The 18,029-nt window shown below is 36.3% G+C and overlaps 3 protein-coding genes across 9 annotated transcripts in view; 1 reads left to right on the top strand and 2 right to left on the bottom strand.

Annotated features, from left to right (window-relative positions):
* Positions 1-345: 345 nt before the first annotated feature.
* Positions 346-16,414, bottom strand: LOC111466613. Of its 7 annotated transcripts, XM_023111344.1 has the most exons (5): positions 16,222-16,414; positions 15,898-16,008; positions 10,797-10,926; positions 7,075-7,079; positions 346-455 (listed from the first exon to the last, which is right to left on the bottom strand). In XM_023111344.1, the coding sequence occupies exons 1-5, from the start codon at positions 16,342-16,344 to the stop codon at positions 450-452; spliced, it is 375 nt and encodes a 124-aa protein (XP_022967112.1). In that variant the 5' UTR covers positions 16,345-16,414; the 3' UTR covers positions 346-449. The 7 variants fall into 7 exon arrangements, 2 of the variants coding, with proteins under 2 accessions (XP_022967112.1, XP_022967111.1); XM_023111343.1 differs by lacking the exons at positions 346-455; positions 7,075-7,079 and adding an exon at positions 9,048-9,429; XR_002714405.1 differs by lacking the exons at positions 346-455; positions 7,075-7,079 and adding an exon at positions 11,074-11,171 and having other exon boundaries at positions 10,687-10,926; positions 15,898-16,003; positions 16,222-16,404.
* A 62-nt stretch (positions 16,415-16,476) lies between these two features.
* On the top strand, positions 16,477-17,741 carry LOC111466618 (chaperone protein DnaJ). Its single transcript, XM_023111350.1, has 6 exons — positions 16,477-16,601; positions 16,830-16,922; positions 17,015-17,045; positions 17,141-17,167; positions 17,232-17,364; positions 17,451-17,741. The coding sequence occupies exons 1-6, from the start codon at positions 16,536-16,538 to the stop codon at positions 17,503-17,505; spliced, it is 405 nt and encodes a 134-aa protein (XP_022967118.1). The 5' UTR covers positions 16,477-16,535; the 3' UTR covers positions 17,506-17,741.
* Positions 17,621-18,029, bottom strand: part of LOC111466574 (tricalbin-3-like) — a 4,812-nt gene continuing 4,403 nt past the window's right edge. The window contains exon 9 of the mRNA XM_023111292.1: positions 17,621-18,029. This exon is cut by the window's right edge and continues 86 nt beyond it. The gene's annotated coding sequence lies outside the window, so the exon portion shown is untranslated.

The raw sequence follows: 18,029 nt of genomic DNA, 5'->3' as shown, positions 1-18,029 counted from the left end.
ATTTATTCTAAAAATAGAAATATTATATAATGGGACCATTGTTAACCATCTCAAATAAGGATGGACCAAATACATTATTATATTATCATTATTATAAGATCAAGACAAATCATGTGGACAAAATAAACCATTTGAATAAGAATAAAATTAAAGAGTTGACTAAATTTATTATGTAAAGTAAAAAATAATAATAAAGAAAAGAGCTAAATTTGAAAAAATAAACAAAAAAACAAAAAATCCAACGTGGGAATGAAAGAAGGCTACTAATACTCTTTACCCCAATAGTTATATACGGGTAAGTAGTTGCCTTTACTTGCATGCTAAGCAACACCGTTTTCTAAACCTTCTTAAATCGGAGTCAGAAACTCGAGCATACGTTGTCTGGCCATAGGCGACGTGCAAACGAATTGGCTTAACTCACTTGTTGCTGAGAAGTGAGTGATGCACAATCACAAATATGTTGCCCAGAAAAGAGTGATCTTCTACCTTAGGTTAGAACGGCTTAACTCATCGTCATCTTCTACCTTAGGTTAGAACGGTCGCGTGTCAATGTCTATACGTCTAAAACTTGTATTCGTCAGTTCGTTCTAAGTGTCATCCAGATGGTTTGTACGAGTATCCCAAGAATCAAATCTCCTTAATTTCTCTCACAAACTTGTGGGTATTCTTCCTCCGAAGCTTAAGAGATAGGTCTCATACAATATGAATTTTGAAGTAAAATTTCTAGTTTTCTCGGTTCAAAAAAAGAATTTCAACACAAAATTGAGAGTTTATCTTCTAATCTTTGCAGCGTTTGTGTTTTTCACCAAAGTTGTTGATAACTCTCCAAAATTTTTGTAGTTAATTATGCACTCATGCAAACTATTTTCTCATTATTTGTTTAATTTGTTCTAATTAGTATGCACGGAATAGTTCATTGTAGTTTAACATGAAAAGAATATCAATTTGCATGAGCCTAATTGTACATTTAATTAAGTTATTTAGTAAAATTTTAGAACATCTATACTCAACCATGATGTTGTAACAAATTTGGAAACAACACTTCTCTCAAATTTGGAAACAAATTGTTGACCGTGTAGCAAATTTGGAAACAACACTGCTATCACATTTGAAAACAAATTGTTGACCCTGATTCTAAAGCCATTCATAAAGCAAACTTTCGGGGATGACATAGAAATTTTAATACACCTCAGCAATCCACGTGGGTCATCGACTACCTAATTAGAAACATCCTGGATGGACGATTTTATTCTTTCTCAGCCCTAAATGGAAAGAACAAACAATATAAAAAGGAAAATGATACTTAAAAAGAGAAGAGACACACATTTTATAAAAGAAGAAGAAAAACCCTACTCTCTATCAATTGTTGATTAAGGCAAATAGGTGTACGTGAGAGCTCAAAGGAAGGAAACGTCTATTGAAGAACAACAATAAAACTTGATAACTCTAACTTTTAAACTCATTTCGTATTCTATCAATTTTATATGATTGAGATGTAGGTTCCTCTGTTTAATTCAGTTTGTATGAAGAGTTAAAATTTATAAAGTTGGCACAAAAATTTTATTTTAGTTTAAATATGTTGTCGTGTAGTTTTAGTTTATTAAAGAGTTAATCTTTGGGTACCCATCATGAGATTTACGGGTACTATCTAATAGTCAAAAGTATAAAAAAAGAAATTCTTTGTATATACATTCGAACCACTGTTGGTCATATTTCTCTTTATCGAGAAATCGAAGAGGCTATACAAGGATTTTGTTGGGCCTGCTCATATGGTACGTAATCCTCTGGTATCTCACTCAGCTAAGTAATTATATGACACCGGTATGAATTTAGTTCTCTCCGGTTCAACTAGGACCATAGGTCCTGAATTTCTACGCGAATCAANATCGAGAAAAGGAAGTTTTCCAATCATTGACTCAAACCTCAAACCTATTGTCGAACCCCACTCAGCGTAATATGGAGGTACTTATGGCGGAACGGGCTGATCTGGTCTTTCACAATAAAGTGATAGATGGAGTTGTTAACGATGTTTGTTTAGTTGACCAAATTAGATACATAGTTATTCTCTTATTCGGAATAGAAAACAATGAATTTCTCATAAATACTCTAGTTCTATTGTTTAGTTGGCACCTTTCGTTCACCGTACACATCCAATAAAATTGAAATGATACATAAAACATTAGCATGACCCTACACCAAATATGCATGACTAGAATATGAGTTGGGCATTATGGATGAGCATGTTATTCATGATGTAATAAATTACCAACCCCTATGATTAGATTTATGATAAATTTTATTTCATAAGTTTTTCGTTAGGTTAGAAAGAAGGATGGAGTATTGTGATCTGTGCTCCAAGTGATTGTGGATGTTATCTCCCCATTAAACTTACTTGCTTGTATGTTTGCTTGATAGAGTATGTTTTAGCTCTAGGTGTTTGACTTTTTGTTTTCCTTGTAGAGCGTGTTTATCTGCACAGAGATAGGTCGTTAAAGTTAGATTGGCTTGACGATGAGCTAGGTCAGGACGTGTATAGTAGACTGATCCCCTTAGGATTGTGATCGACAATTAGAGGGTCTAAAACCCTAGTGCTCCTAAACTAAGAAAGACTCGAGGCATCATAACAGAACAACCTAGATCCAAAGTTCAAAGACTCGAGGCATCATAACAGAACAACCTAGATCCAAAGTTCATGTTAAGCCACCTAGCAGCCTTAGAAATCCAATCGACCTCCTCAACTCCAATAGACATCCGTATACCGACTAACTAATAGGTATCTACGTCGTCATACACCCCCTCTTAGGACAAGTTTACAGTGTAGACCACAGGGCATTTCCACATGAGATAGTGACACCTAAATCAACTCAACGCGCTACACTATTTGGCTTAGGCCTGGCTCGACGGTACCTGTACTATTACTGTTTAGTAAGGCACGTGTTAAGGTTCTACTAGAGGGGATAGGAGTCAGAGACTTTGGTGATACCGTCACACCACTACAGGGCATTTTAAGCATTCTTATTTATCTTTGTGATGGAAGTCTACTAGGTTCTTAGGAGTGTGTAGACGATTTAGATCTCATCTCGCATTTCTAAGACGCTCAAGGTTAACTCCTTGAAGCTAATCCAATCTTTGAGTGCGCACAGGTCTAGACCTTTGATCACCGTGCACAATTTTAAGGTACACGATCTACTGGAATCATATTGACTTAGGTCAACGTATAAATTGTTCTAGCTCTAAAACTCTAATCTTAACTTGGTTCTCTCATGCATGCTTTATCATCGAGATATTCCTATTGGTCACCTAAAGCACAAATCACCTTGATCATCCCTAGGTACCATGAAGGTCTACTTGGTTCCTAGGGTGGCTTGGTGACTTAACGCGGACTTCTCGCTCCAAGGTACTCTGTTTTGACTTCATTAGTCTTTCTTAGTTTAGTGGAGAAAAATGCTCTTTTGAGCTCCTCAACCTCCATATTCTAACCAACGAAGATAAGATATGCTCATAGCTAATACGCCTTAGTGATCCCAACAAGTATTACTTGAGAAAAATCTGAACGTCTACTAACACGGATAACGCTACCTTTCCTAAGCTACATTTTTTTTTTTTTTTTTTTTTTTTTTTTTGCATGTTAAGAGCTCCAAAATTTACTGAAATTTGTCTGATAGATCCTAATTCAAGCCCTAATAAGGTCAATATTGAAATCCGAATGAAAGCTTTTAGTCGAATGGAGGTCAAATGGGCCAAAAAAAATATCACATCATGTGCCCTCACGCGTCGCAATGCAGGGGTAAGATGGTTCCACGTGCGAGTACAAACATGCACAAGGAGGGATATGCGAGTCCACGTTGTGACACGTGGCAACCTTTGATTTGCTCGTTCAGGTCCTAAGGACTATATTCAATCATTTGCATAATTGAAATTTCATCGATTATTCTCATATCGACACGTGGTCCATGTAGGCAGGCATTTCTAAGTGGGGTTGGGCCAGATCGCGGTTTGGGTTGGCAAGTTGGTTCTCGTATCAATTTGCTCTCCAAATCTACGTGTGCTAACAGACATTGTTGCACATCCCTAACTGTCCTCGAACTTCGTCACAACACTGACTTTCGGTCTGAATCAACTCGAGGTTTCTTCACAAAATTTGTGTGAAATCCCTTCAAGAATAACATAATAAAATTTTAAAACCTAACTCTTTCTAAATTTTACCGATGAGAGGAAAATCGAGATAAAAACCAAGAAAGCTTACCTCCCGTTTTTCCTTAATTCTGAATGGATTTGAGTAATTCAAACACCCAAATTAATCTTTCAACGTTCGTTTAACAATTCTTGTGAAGGAGCTTCAGCAAAACGGACTCAAGGCAGTCGTTTGGAACGTTTTTTGGTTTCTCTCTTTCTCACCCTCAAACCCTCACTTCCTCCTTTACTTTTCATGTTTAGGGCTCTTAGATACCCCTCGTTAGGAACGGGTCAAAATCATAACTTTACTGACACGGTTGATATTGACTATTTTTCCCAATTTTTTATTATTTTTTATATTGATTCTTTTGATTTTGTAAGCTTTTTTCATTGGGAAAATTAATCCTGGTTGGGACTAGATGTTAGAGTAGTCACCATGGAAATAGCTTTAGCTCTAATACCCTAATTTTAACCAAGTACATTTCTACATGTTTATTAGAGAGGTATTACTATCGATCATAAAAACGCTTACTCATGACATGATTGGAGCACCCGATTATTACTTTTTCTAGAATCATTTTTTTCTTTTTCTTTCCTCCCTTCCCTTTTTTAGTTTTTATTTTTCTTTCTTCCTAGTCGATCATCCAAATAAGTAAGTTTTATTGAAGTTAATGATCTATAGAAGTAAATGTGGTTGTTGGGATTCAAGCCTAGGTCTCCACGATCACAACGTGGAATTCTCACCACTAAACTACAACCACTTGGATATTTAGCCAACATTCATCAATTTCATGATTAAGGTTGTTGTGGCCGTTGGTTGGGACAAGCGTTGTAGGTTGGCTTTGGGGCTTGGTTCGCAACTACTGGGCTTCACGTTGGTCGTGAATCGAGGCTTGGGTTTGTCCTACTCGTGTCTTTGGGTCGAACGAATGTTCATCGTGGGTTGGCTCTCGTACTAAGTAACTCGAATTCGACCCAAAGTTGGACCCAAATTGGTTGTCTTCTTCACCCGACTCGCTTACAATTTTCTTGTTAATCCGCAATATATATATATATATGCTCGATTTCAGATCATTCACATCAAGCTCTTGTTCTTCATTCGAGCCTCCATGCACAAATAGATCTTGAATTGGTGTGGTGCTATGTCCAATGTCATATGAACATGACTCTCACCAATGGTATAATTTTTTCCACTTTGAGTATAAGCTCTCATGGCTTTGCTTTGTACTTCTCCAAAATGTCTCGTACTAATGAAGATAGTATTCTTTGATTATAAACTCATGATCATTCCCTAAATTAGCAGATGTGAGACTTTTCATCCAACACCCACCAACTTTGAACGTCATCAACATACATAAAATAATCTAACATTTTATGTAGTTGACTAAAGTTGTACCTCGTCTAGCCAATATTTAAACAAATGATAAATACCATAGCTTTATTTACTAAGAATCCCACGATTGTTATCAATTTTTAGCCTTTCGAATAACAAATAACTAAAATCAATGAAAAAAATAATAATAATAAGATGGAAATTTGTGACGACTGGACTACATAATTTAGTTGGCATACGACTTACCACCCTCGTATGTCTCAAAATAAATAATTTTAGAAAAATTTGAGTATTAGAAATGTTCGGTAAGTAACTGTTAAGGATATTTAGTAATAAATTATAGTTTACCATATATATTATATTTGATATTTTATTATAAGGCAAATATCGAATATTTGCTTTATTATTATAGATATCTTTCCATTTATTGTTATTTCTATTTATTACTATTTCCATATCCTTGTAATTCATTTGATTGTAAATAAGATAACTTTCACACCATTTAGGTGTGGTGGATTAATCAAACATTCACAGTAACCCATTTGATGGAGTCAGATATGCATACATAAACATAGACATGCAACATGCACGGGACTGAAATCATTATTGTCAAAGATCTATCATTTTTATAACGAGTCTTGGCAGTAGAACTGAGATGAACCAATCATAACCTCTCATGATATTAAATGAGTAATTGTCACGGTACATGTCATTCACATTTTATATGTATACAGTAATCCATGTATTAACATTTTTTTTCAATTTTATTGATATTTTGAATTAATTTTGATTATTTTATTAATTAAACTTATTAAAATTCTATATAAGCTTATCATCATTAATTTCATAAAAATATAATTTAATTTATTCTAAAAATAGAAATTGTATATAATGTTACCATTGTTAACGATCTCTAATCTCTAAGGTGACCAAATATATTTTTTGACTTAGATCTAAATAGATTTAAATATTGAATAAATGAAATTATTATATTTATATTATCATATTATAAGATCAAGAACAATTAATGTGAACAAAATAAACCATTTGAATAAGAATAAAATTAAAGAGTTGACTAAATTTATTATGTAAATTAAAAAATAATAATAAAGAAAAGAGCTAAATTTGAAAAGGCAAAAAAAAAAAAAAAAAAAAAAAAAAAAAAAAAAAAAAAAAAAAAAAAACTAAAATAGCAATATTCTTTGATTTTATTAAGTAGGTGTAATAAGGAAATTAGGTTTGTTTAATATAGCAACTTTTAAAAATAAACAAAAAAACAAAAAATCCAACGTGGAATGAAAGAACGCTGCTAATACTCTTTACCCGAATAGTTATATATTGTTAAGCCGTTGTTGTTGCCTTTACTTGCATGCTATAGAACACCGTTTTCAACCTCTCACTAAATCTTGCTTTCGAACTTTCTTTTGAAAATCTCTCTGCCCGTTTTCTAAACCTTCTTAAAACGGGGCCAGAGGCTCGAGCATACGTTGCTTGGTCGTAGGTGACGCACAAATGAATTGACTTAACTCACTTATTGCTGAGAAGTGAGTGCTACACAATCATAAGTCCGCTGCCAAGAAAACAGCGATTGTGAAAAATAATTTTTGAACTTTTAAAATAACATTATTTTTTTTTATAAATGTAAGAGTATTTTTTATAATTTAGCTACATATAACATAATGGTCAAATAAACCAAGGGTTGTTGGTTCAATTGAACCAACCACATCTTCCTCTTCTTCTACCTTAGGTTAGAAACCATCGCGTGTCGATGGCTCTATACCTGTAAAACTTGTATTCGTTAGTTCGTTCTAAGGGTCAGCTAGAGTTGGCTTCTTCTTCAAATTTGTAGTCCTAACATCCGTGGTACTAAACTTTTATTCATTAGCTCGTTCTAAGTGTCATTCAAATGGTTTGTACGAGTGTTCAAAGCATCAAAACTTGTGGGTATTCTTCCTCTGAAGCTAAAGAGATAGGTCTCATACAATATGAATTTTGAAGTAAAATGTCTAGTTTTCTCGGTTCATAATATAGAATGTCAACCCAAAATTGAGAGTTTATCTTCTAATTTTTGCAACATTTATGTTCTTCACCAAAGTTAGTTGATAACTCTCCAAAATTTTTGTAGTTAATTATGCACTCATACAAACGGTTTTCTCATTATTTGCTCCATTTGTTCTAGTTAGTGAGCATGAAATAGTTCATTGTGATTTAACATGAAAAGAATATCAATTTGCTTGAATCAAGTCTAATTGTACATTTAATTGAGTTATTTAGCAAAATTTCAGAACATTTATATTGAACCATGATGATGTAGCAAATCTGGAAACAAATTGGTGACCCTCGTTCTAAAGCAATTTAGAAAGTAAACTTTTGGGGATGACATAGAAATTTTAATCCACATGGGACATTGACAACCTAATTAAAGAAGGACGATTTTATTCTTCTAAACCCTAAATGGAAAGAGCAAACAATATTCGGCAGTTCGATCTATGATTTATCATTCATGGACGTTGATAAGATCCTTCCATTTAGCAGCACCTTAGGATGGCATAGCCTTAAAGTTAAGGGCGAGGTTCAAACGAAGAAAGGCTTACGGTGGATACCTAGGCACCCAGAGACGAGGAAGGGCGTAGTAAGCGACGAAATGCTTCGGGGAGTTGAAAATAAGCGTAGATCCGGAGATTCCCGAATAGGTCAACCTTTCAAACTGCTGCTGAATCCATGGGCAGGCAAGAGACAACCTGGCGAACTGAAACATCTTAGTAGCCAGAGGAAAAGAAAGCAAAAGTGATTCCCGTAGTAGCGGCAAGCGAAATGGGAGCAGCCTAAACCGTGAAAACGGGGTTGTGGGAGAGCAATACAAGCGTCGTGCTGCTAGGCGAAGCGGTGGAGTGCTGCACCTTTTAGAAAAGAGAAAGAACTCTAATCCATCCATTGTTGAGTAGACAAAAAATGATAGATTATGTCAAAGAGGTGGACGTGAGAGCTCAGAAGATGGAAACTTCAATTGAAGAGTTTGATGGCTCTCTAATTTTGTACTCTCATTTCATATTCTATCAATTTTATATAATTGATATGTGAGTTCGGTAAAATTCAGTTTGTATAGAGAGCTAAACTTTATGCAGAGAGTTTTGTGTAATTTAAGTATGTTACGGTATGGTTTTAGTTTATTAAAAAGTTTTTAACCATGCTGATATCATTAAAATTTTAGTCCAATATTAAAGTCTAACTACGATATTGATATCTCAAATACTGATGATTCGAAATCATTAGACGAAATTGTTTTGCTACGATATTCCCAACTATCGGATTTTCGTCAAGCTAATTAAAGGCTCTATGCATTGTCAAAGACGTAAAACAGGTATTTGCAAATAGCTTGAAGCAACTGTACGTTCTTATCTTTTTTTTTACAGACAAGCCAAAGATGTTTTGTCTTCTTTTGATATTCCCGGAATAATAATACACAGGAAAAGCTAGAGGAAAATGAAACAAATGCGGTGATGATAAGAAGAGCCAAGGAGGAAGAGAAACAAACAGGTATAGAAAGATCAGAAATTTATGATTAAGCTCGTAATAGTTTATCATAGCAAACAATGAAACGATAAAAATTGATATTACTAGATTCCTAGTGTTGATGATCAAAACGGCAAAACGTAAAATATAACTTTCAAAACCACGAGAGCAACAGCAAAACGTAACAGATCAAAGACAATATTTGCTAGCGGTGGGGTTGGACTATTACAAAATACAAATTTATCCCGTATAAATCTATAAAATATGGGTAAACTTCAATCACAATGATGATATTTGCAAATAATTCTGAGTCTTCTACTTGTGCTCCTATTTTGGCCAATTTTTCTACTTTTTTAACCACCACCCGTTGAATGCAATTCTTCATTGCATTCTTCCACGGTCCTGATCTGTACGATTCATTAATTAAATTTGGGAGATGATTATTTAAACATACAGTTGCGGAAACACAGGGATGGCGTTGGAAGATGGGAAAGGAGTTGGTAGGAGTAGCAAACCCATATAAGAGAGTACAACCACATGCAGATGCAGTACACTGGTGTAGTGGTACTGCTAGTGAGGGGGTTGTACTTGCATTGTACTGCACTATACCTAGCAAAGGCCAGGGGTGGCTGTGGTGGTGGTGTTTATTTAAGCCTGAGATTTCACTAATGGTTGAGGGATCCTTCAAAACAAACCCAAATGGCACACAGAAGGTAAGGGGAAGTAGTTGTTGAATTTGGGAGTTTGGTGGGATTGGGGAGAACGGCAGCGGGGAACAGACAGCGCATGGATGGAGTCCTCAACAAAACCTTTGCCTTCCTCTCTTTGTTGGGCCTCTACTCATGCACTGCCTCTTCCCTGGCTGCCTTCATATTCTCATCTCCATCCCCATACTCTTCTTTTGCTTTTATTATTTGTTTTGTTTTAACTTCCATACGGAAACCAGTCTCTTCTTTGTAAGGTGTATGGTAACGGTGAGTTTCCCGTCGTCGGTTGAGGGGGACGACGAAATATTCTTTATAAGGGTGTATAAACCTCTTCTTAACAAAAGCGTTTTAAAAACTTTGAGGAGAACCTCCAAAGAGGACAATATCTGCTAGCGGTGGCTTGGACCATTACAAATGGTATTAGAACCAGACACTGGGCGAGACGTTGGACCCTAAAGGAGGTGGATTGGAGGGTCCCACATCGATTGGAGAAAGAATCGAGTGTCATCGATGACGTTGGGCCCTAAAGAGGAGTGAATTATGAGATCACATATTGGTTGGGGAGGAAAACGAAACGTTCTTTATAAGGGTGTGAAAACCTCTCCCTAGCAAACGGGTTTTAAAAACCTTGAGGGGAAGTCTCAAAGAAAACAATTTCTGCTAGCGGTGGCTTGCACCGTTACAAATAGTATTAGAACCAGACATCGGGCAATATGCCAGTGAGGAGGTTGAGCCTTGAAGGGGAGGTGGACACAAGGCAGTGTACCAGCAAAGACGCTGAACCCTAAAGGGCGTGGACTAGAGGGTCCCACATCGATTGGAGAAAGGAACAAGTGTCATCGAGGACGTTGGGCCCCAAAGAGGAGTGGATTGTGAGATCTCATATTGGTTGGGAGAGGAGAACATGGAAACCTCTCCCTAGCAAACACGTTTTAAAAACTGAGGGAACTCAAAAGGAAAAGTCAAATAGGACAATATCGGCTAGCGATGGGCTTGTGCCATTACATTAACTCTCATCTCACTTGTAGTATTGTATTGTTATATAACAAGTAGATTTTCAGTTATACCTGAATCAAATGCAAAGTGGGCAGATCCTACTTGATGCAATGCTGTTCTTGCGTCTTCACTGCCACTACGAAGAACATGAAGTGAAGGATTCAACAACAGAGCGTCCACGAACATATCCAGATTCTGCCCCTGCATCGCTTCCTCAATGGTATACTTTTAAATAATGTTAAATAATGTTAAATAATGTTAAAAGGCTCATGATATGCAGCAACAGCCTCTTATGAAGGAAGGCCATAAATATATATACATTTTACTTCAAAGGAAAATAAAACTCACCATATACCAATAAAATCACCTGATATCCTTTATGATCTGATTCTATTATGTCTACCACTTTCAAACTTCCAACTTTTCTTTATGTGAGTCTCTCATAACTGTTTTGACCCAAAGAAAATAACCCTTTAGAGTGTGTCGAAATATTATAAACAATGATACCGAGCACGCTATGCTATTGTCGCTTACATTTTAAACTTATCAGTGGCAAGAAAATAAGCTTGTTGACAAAGCAGATTTCATTCGTTTGGCGAATAAGATGCCTCCAAGTTAGAAACCTTACAAGAATGCAGGTAGGCGTCTTACTACTCATTGTGAGACACTAATACCCATACGAGTTTCATTTAAGACATTTTGGAATTTGGACAACAACCGAGCCAAACAAATAGTGAATTGGTAAATGATAGTGTGGCCTAAAGTAACAGCCCAAGCCCACCACTAGTGGTTATTGTCCACTTTGGGTTTTCCCTTTCGGGTTTTCCTTCAAGATTTTTAAAACGCATCAGTTAGGGAGAGGTTTTCACACCCTTATAAAGAATAATTCGTTCTCCTCCCCAGCCGATGTGGGATCTCATACTCCGGTCATCGATTCCGCTTATCACGGACAACATGTTAAGCAGTTCGTACAGTAAAGAAAAATGATACTCATTGTTCGATTGTATTCCATACCTTCTGTCTAGAGCTCAACTCATGTATTAGGGTGCTGTAAGAGGTCTTGCAATTGAGAACATTGAACAAAACTCCCAAACGAAGAATTTTATCTTCTTCGGATATGGCTCTTTCCAAACGGGGTGCCATAAAAAGGGGCTGTTTCTCTCTAGTAATGATATTTAAGTAAGGAAACAATTGTTGTGACTGTGCCACTGCTTTCTAATTATCATATCCATTTAGCTGTTGAAGAGTACTAGTACATGCATGTTTTTAGTTACATGTATTAGGCTCAACAAGAATGAAGTGTGTTCAGCATCAGACAATTTCAAATTCTCCAAATGCAAAATGCATAAGGGAGAAGCAGAGAATGACTATATTGGCAAGGTCATGGATTTTGCAAATAGAATAATGATGCAAAATATTACATTATTAATTTTCCACGTAGTGCCATAATCATTCTTCGATACCATTCATGTATCTAAAAACATGATTGTATGAATCTAACACATGTAACTAAGAATGCATGTACTAATTTATTATCAACCAATGAATCTTCATGTAGGTAACTCTTAACATGCTTCCTCAAATTGAATTCTACATAAAATAGTTTAGGACTTCATTTTATCTTCTTGAACCACATCTTGGATCTTCTGCACATCCTCGTCATTCTTATAAGCTTCTCGAACAATGGTTGTTTTAAGGACTTTGTGAACAGATCTACAATTTGTCCATCACTTTAGCAAAAATTGAGTTCAATAGTGTCTTCTTTACACAACTCACTCAAGAAATGAAACTAAACATCGATGTATGTACTTCTTCCATGCAACACAAGATTTTTAGACAACTGATAGTTGAGATATTAACAATCGAACCAGATTGCTTCTAATCAAGAATTTTAAGCATCTTTCTTAACCAAATTGCTTGGCACGAGCCATGGTGCTACTTCCACAAACTCTACTTGTAGTTGAGAGTGTCACATAATGATCGCAAAAGTACTTCGAGTTGTGTTTTCATGATGAGTTCAGAAAATTTTTGTTGGTCTTCAAACAAGTCTATTGTGATACTTTCAACATGTAAGCAGAGTTTGTGGTAGAAGCAGCATGTTCGTGCCAAGCAATTTGGCTAAACAAGATACTTGAAATTCTTGATCATAAGCAACAAGGCTCGACTGTTATCTACTGTGATAATATGTCAACTATCAAGTTGTCTAAAAATTAGTATGGAAGGAATAAGCATATCAAATTTTTGTTTTTCTTGCGTGATTTATGTATAAAAAGCACTGTTGAGCTCAAGTTTTGCATAAGTGATTAGCAAATCGCAGATCTATTCACAAAGCCCTTAAAACATTCATTGTTTGAGAAATTCAAAAGAAAGATCGAGATCTGCAAGAACCAAGATGTGGTTTAGAAGGATGAAATGATGCAGCATTCGGTGTGTTTCAGTGTGTTCAAGAATCACTTGTAATACATGCATGAATAGATATACATGTTTTTAGATTCATAATATATTAGGAAAGGTCTCAAATTACCTATATATATTTATAATAGGTAATATATATGTATGTATATGTTGGCACTCAGTGGAAAATGAAGAATATAACTTTCTATATCCTTTCTAATAATATAAAGTTTTATCCTCCAAAAATTCAATTCTACAAATTTCTCCATTGTCATCCACTATATCACCCACTATGGGAAAATCCTCTATTTATAATCATTTAATAAATCAAAAAGAATATGGAAAAACCAATAAATAGAAAAAACAATAAATGAATACAAGATATTTAGTTATAATAAAAGAACAAATATGATACATATGGTAAGCCGTAATGAAAGCAAATATCTAGATATTTGTCTATAATAAAGAGTCAAATATGATATATATGTGGTAAACTATAATTCAGGGATAAATATCCTTAAAACTCCAAGAAGCTGAGCGTCGAATTTGAACAAACGTGAAGCTTGGATCTAAAAAAATTCAAAAAGAGGTCGAGAAACACTTTTTGTGAAGATGCCAGCAACCTAGTTCAAAGGAGACGACTGGTTGGGCAGCATGTATTCTTGGCCATCGAAAACTACAAAGGGATAGTTGGGCAGCGGCAATGCTACCTTAGCTCCGACAAGAATATGTCTAACCCACAAAGTAAGAGGGGGAAAACGAGAGGAAGAATGAGAATAGAGAAAGGACCATTATGAGGGTCTTGGTCAAGCCGCAAATAGAACAAAAAAAAAAAAAAAAAAAAAAAAAAACAGAGAGAATGGAAAATCTTCATAAGAATTCCTGCAAATCCAACATTGGGATATATAGAAATTGCAGTTTAAAAATGAATGGGAGTGAAATGAGAGAGAATAAAAAAAGAGAAAGAAGAACCATCAACAATAAGGTGTTGAGAAACAACCATGCGGTGTGAACTATAGAGACACAAGGTAGAGAGTTCAAAATTAGAGCTTGTTGAGAAACAACCATGCGGTGTAAACTATAGAGACACAAGGTAGAGAGTTCAGAATTAGAGCAATAGCTTTATTATGAGAAAAGGGTTAGAGTAAAGAGAGGATTCAATGGTGGCTGTGAAGAAGGAAGGGTGGACGTGGTGGCAGTCAGAGCAAGAGAGGAAGAAGAGGGCAGAAACTGAGAATGCGGACGCTGGCGTGTATTTTAGACAAAGAAAGAAAAAGAGGGGCAAAGACGGAGTGGGGTCTGTGCCTTGTAGACTGGTTTTCCATCGAGCAAATGAGCACGAGTAAGAATATCTCAAGCATATTTTAACGGACTAATAAAGAGACCATCAGGAGTGGGTTAGACATGTTCTCGTCGGAGCCAAGGCAAAATCGACGCCCGATGATCCCTTTGCAGTTTTCAATGGCCAAGAAAATACTATGTCGCCCAACCAGACATCTCCTCTAAACCAGATCGCTGTCATCTTCACAAGAAGTGTTTCTAAACTTCTCTTTGAATTTTTCAGATCCAAGCTTCACGTTCGTTCAAATTCGACACTCATTTTGCTGGGGGTGTTAAAGATATTTAGTCCCGAATTATAGTTTACCATATATATCATATTTGACCCTTTATTATAGGCAAATATCTAAATATTTGTTTCCATTACGACTTACCATAAATATCATATTTGTCTTTTTATTATAGTCAAATATCTTGTATCCATTATTGCACTATCCATTTATTGTTCTTTCCATATCCTTTGTAATTTATTTAATGATTATAATTATATCATGTTTGTCTTGTATCCATCTAATTGATCTTTCCATTTATTATTCTTTTCATATCCTTTGTAATTTATTTGATAATTATAAGTAGAGAATTTCTCCACCGTTTAGGTGGGGTGGTTTCAGCAAATATTCTCATGGTATCAGAGCACACTGATGAGAATCCTATGATTAGGGTTTATGTGAAGGATGAAGGACTGATTGGGAAGAACATGAGAGAGGCTAAGGGGAAATCGAATGTGTTGGAGAAGGTTGAAGTGTTATGAATAGAGTAAAGCAAAGGGTGGGTTTGCGAAGGATGATTTGGAGGCCAAAAGGGTGGAGGCGAAGAGTAATCAATAGGCTCCACCTGCGGCAGCCATGGAGACTACTCCTGCGGCGTCATAGCCAGCAGTAGTGGTGGAGAAGAAGAGTAAAGGATTCAAAAGCCATGAAGAGTAAAGGATTCATAAGCCATCGAAAATAAAGGATCCAGAAGCCATCGAAAATAAAGGATCCAGAAGCCATCGAAAATAAAAGATCCAGAAGCCATCGAAAATAAAGGATCCAAAAGCCATCGAAAATAAAGGATCAGGTTGCTCAACCAAAAGGGCTCTAATACCATGAGAATAGGGTTGCTAAACCAAAAGGGCTCTAATATCATGAGAATATTTGCTAAATCCATCCCACTTAAATGGTGGGGAAACTCTCTCTTTATAATCATAATCATCAAATAAATTACGAACAATAAAATACATACAAGATATATGGCCATCAAATAAATTACAAAGATATAGAAAGAACAATAATAAAATGGATACTAGATATTTGGCTCTAATAAAAATGCAAACACGATACATTATCTCATTCCATTTATTGTTCAGCTTCAACGTAGTACTTAAATACTAAATCTCCAAGCTATGTGATGTTTATACACCAAAGGAGAAAGCACAAGAAAAGTAAGAACAAGTGGTACCTGGCCGATCATATTTAGAAGAAAAATACTCCTGAGCTCATGGCCATCAACCTTTGTTTTATTACGTTGATAAGCTCCATTGATAACCGATGTGATCGTACTTCGCCTCTTCTAACAAGTTTGAAGAGATCCACAGATTTAGTAGGTCAAGCATTCCAAAAATACAGACAAAGATTTCAAAAAGTAACAGATAAATCGATTAGCATCCCAACGTACGAACAGCGAAGATTCAGTAACCCAGCACTAAGCCCAAGCCGAGAATAACTTGATTGCAACGAAGAAAACAAAAAATAAAAGAGATCAAAAGAGATAGAAGAAGAGAACCTGAAGAACAAAAACGAAAAGTTTGAGAAGAAACGGGCTCGAATGATGCAGGATTTGTGCGCCAATGTGGAGCGAGGGATCGGAGTGATGAACAATCCCTACAGTCGCACGATTAATTCCCATATCGCTCTTGTTTCTCAAATCCCTAGAAAGAAGTGTTGTCTGAAACGGGCTCGAAGCCCGTTAGCATTAGAGCTTTTGAGCCCAATATAATCTTTGTTATTAGGCTGTGGACCAATCTTTTAAGCGGCAGAGTGCTAAGATTGATAAACGTGGAAGAAGGCGAGACCACGGACAAGGAGATATTGAGAGAGATGCAAGGCGACGAAGCCAGAATCTTGCTCGGATTCTCTCCCGGTTCCCGCCCGTCTCCTTCCCAGGTGCCGTATCAAAACCATATACACATCTCATCTCTCTCAATTTCCTCTAAATCCATTCTTTCTGATCTCCAATCTATGAGCAATATGAATAGATTTTGAAGATGAATCTTCAGCGACGATCTTTGAAGAAGACAATGGCGGATTGTTGCTCCAAGTAGACGGATGTTTGGTTAGGGTTTATACGTAATTGAGCAATGTGTGTGTTAACGTTCTTGTTCTTCATCGCAGGTAAAAGAAGCTTACAAAAGGAAGGTATGGGATTCTCATCCTGACCTGTTCCCTGCTCATCAAAAGTCTCAGGCCGAATCCAAATTCAAACTGGTAAGGAATAAGGAACGCGTTTCCATTGAAGCCGCGACTATATAATGCGTTCATTTCATGAATCCAAGAATTTGATATATCATCTGCTGCAGATTTCCGAAGCTTATTCATTCCTGTTATCTGGTAATTCTCATGTATTCACAGCTGATCCGATAGATCACCAAAAACGAATTCAATTGCTTCCACGTTTGATTATAGCCTAAACGAAATCTTTGCAGGTGCCCGAAGAGGAGATTCACATTCAAGTAAACATATCATGGCTTTGTTAGTTCATTCTGGGATACGATTTGATGAGCCAACTATGAACAGCTTCATATGAACGGGTTGTAAGAAGGGGGGTTCCGGTCTCGCAAGGAGGGAGAAGAAATCATGCCTTGATCAAGCTTCCCTTCCTGTTACTGATTCTGGGGACTGTTTCACTTGGAGGATTGAATGTTTCCCGGTGAGTTCGAAGCATCAAAACGTTATGAATTGTTCAAAAAAATCCACCATTTTCAAGAAGTTGCTTGCTTTACTTCATTTTTTCAGGGCTTACAAAAAGCAGAAGGAAGCATATCCTTCTCACAATCCTTTTCTTCCTTGAGGCCAGGAAGAATTATGCCAAAAACTAGAGTGTTCTATGTTTAGTTTTGTGATTAGTTTATTTGCAAGAATAAATGTTAAAGGATAGGAAAATTAACAAGCGGATACATGATAGGTGCAAGGGGAAAGAGTGTACATTTGTTATTCTAATTTCAAGTCAAAATTGGTATGCCACAGAGTATTGCTCTGTTAGCGCCTTATATACAACCCGAACACGGGTTAAATTGATTGATTTTATTGTTCGATTCAATGTGTGTGTGTATACTTCACTCTACCCTGCCAAGGTTGCATTGTTCGATACGAATATGCAGTCTGTCTGTCAACAGCAGCTTTGATGAGAGATAGGCAGCCAGCTACAAGCAGTCGGAGGCTGAAGAATGATGCAAAATGGCCAATGAATCGGGAAGTTTCCACGACCATATAGTTGATATAAGATCATGGGTTGAAGAAACTCGAACCATATAAGATCATGGGTAGAAGAAACTCGAACCATATAAGATCATGGGTAGAAGAAACTCGAACCAT

This window comes from Cucurbita maxima, unplaced genomic scaffold (genome assembly GCF_002738345.1).
Source record: "Cucurbita maxima cultivar Rimu unplaced genomic scaffold, Cmax_1.0 Cma_Scf00031, whole genome shotgun sequence".
Taxonomy (NCBI): Eukaryota; Viridiplantae; Streptophyta; class Magnoliopsida; order Cucurbitales; family Cucurbitaceae; genus Cucurbita; species Cucurbita maxima.
Note: the sequence above shows the minus strand (reverse complement) of the source record. Positions and strands in the feature narration are given on the sequence as shown.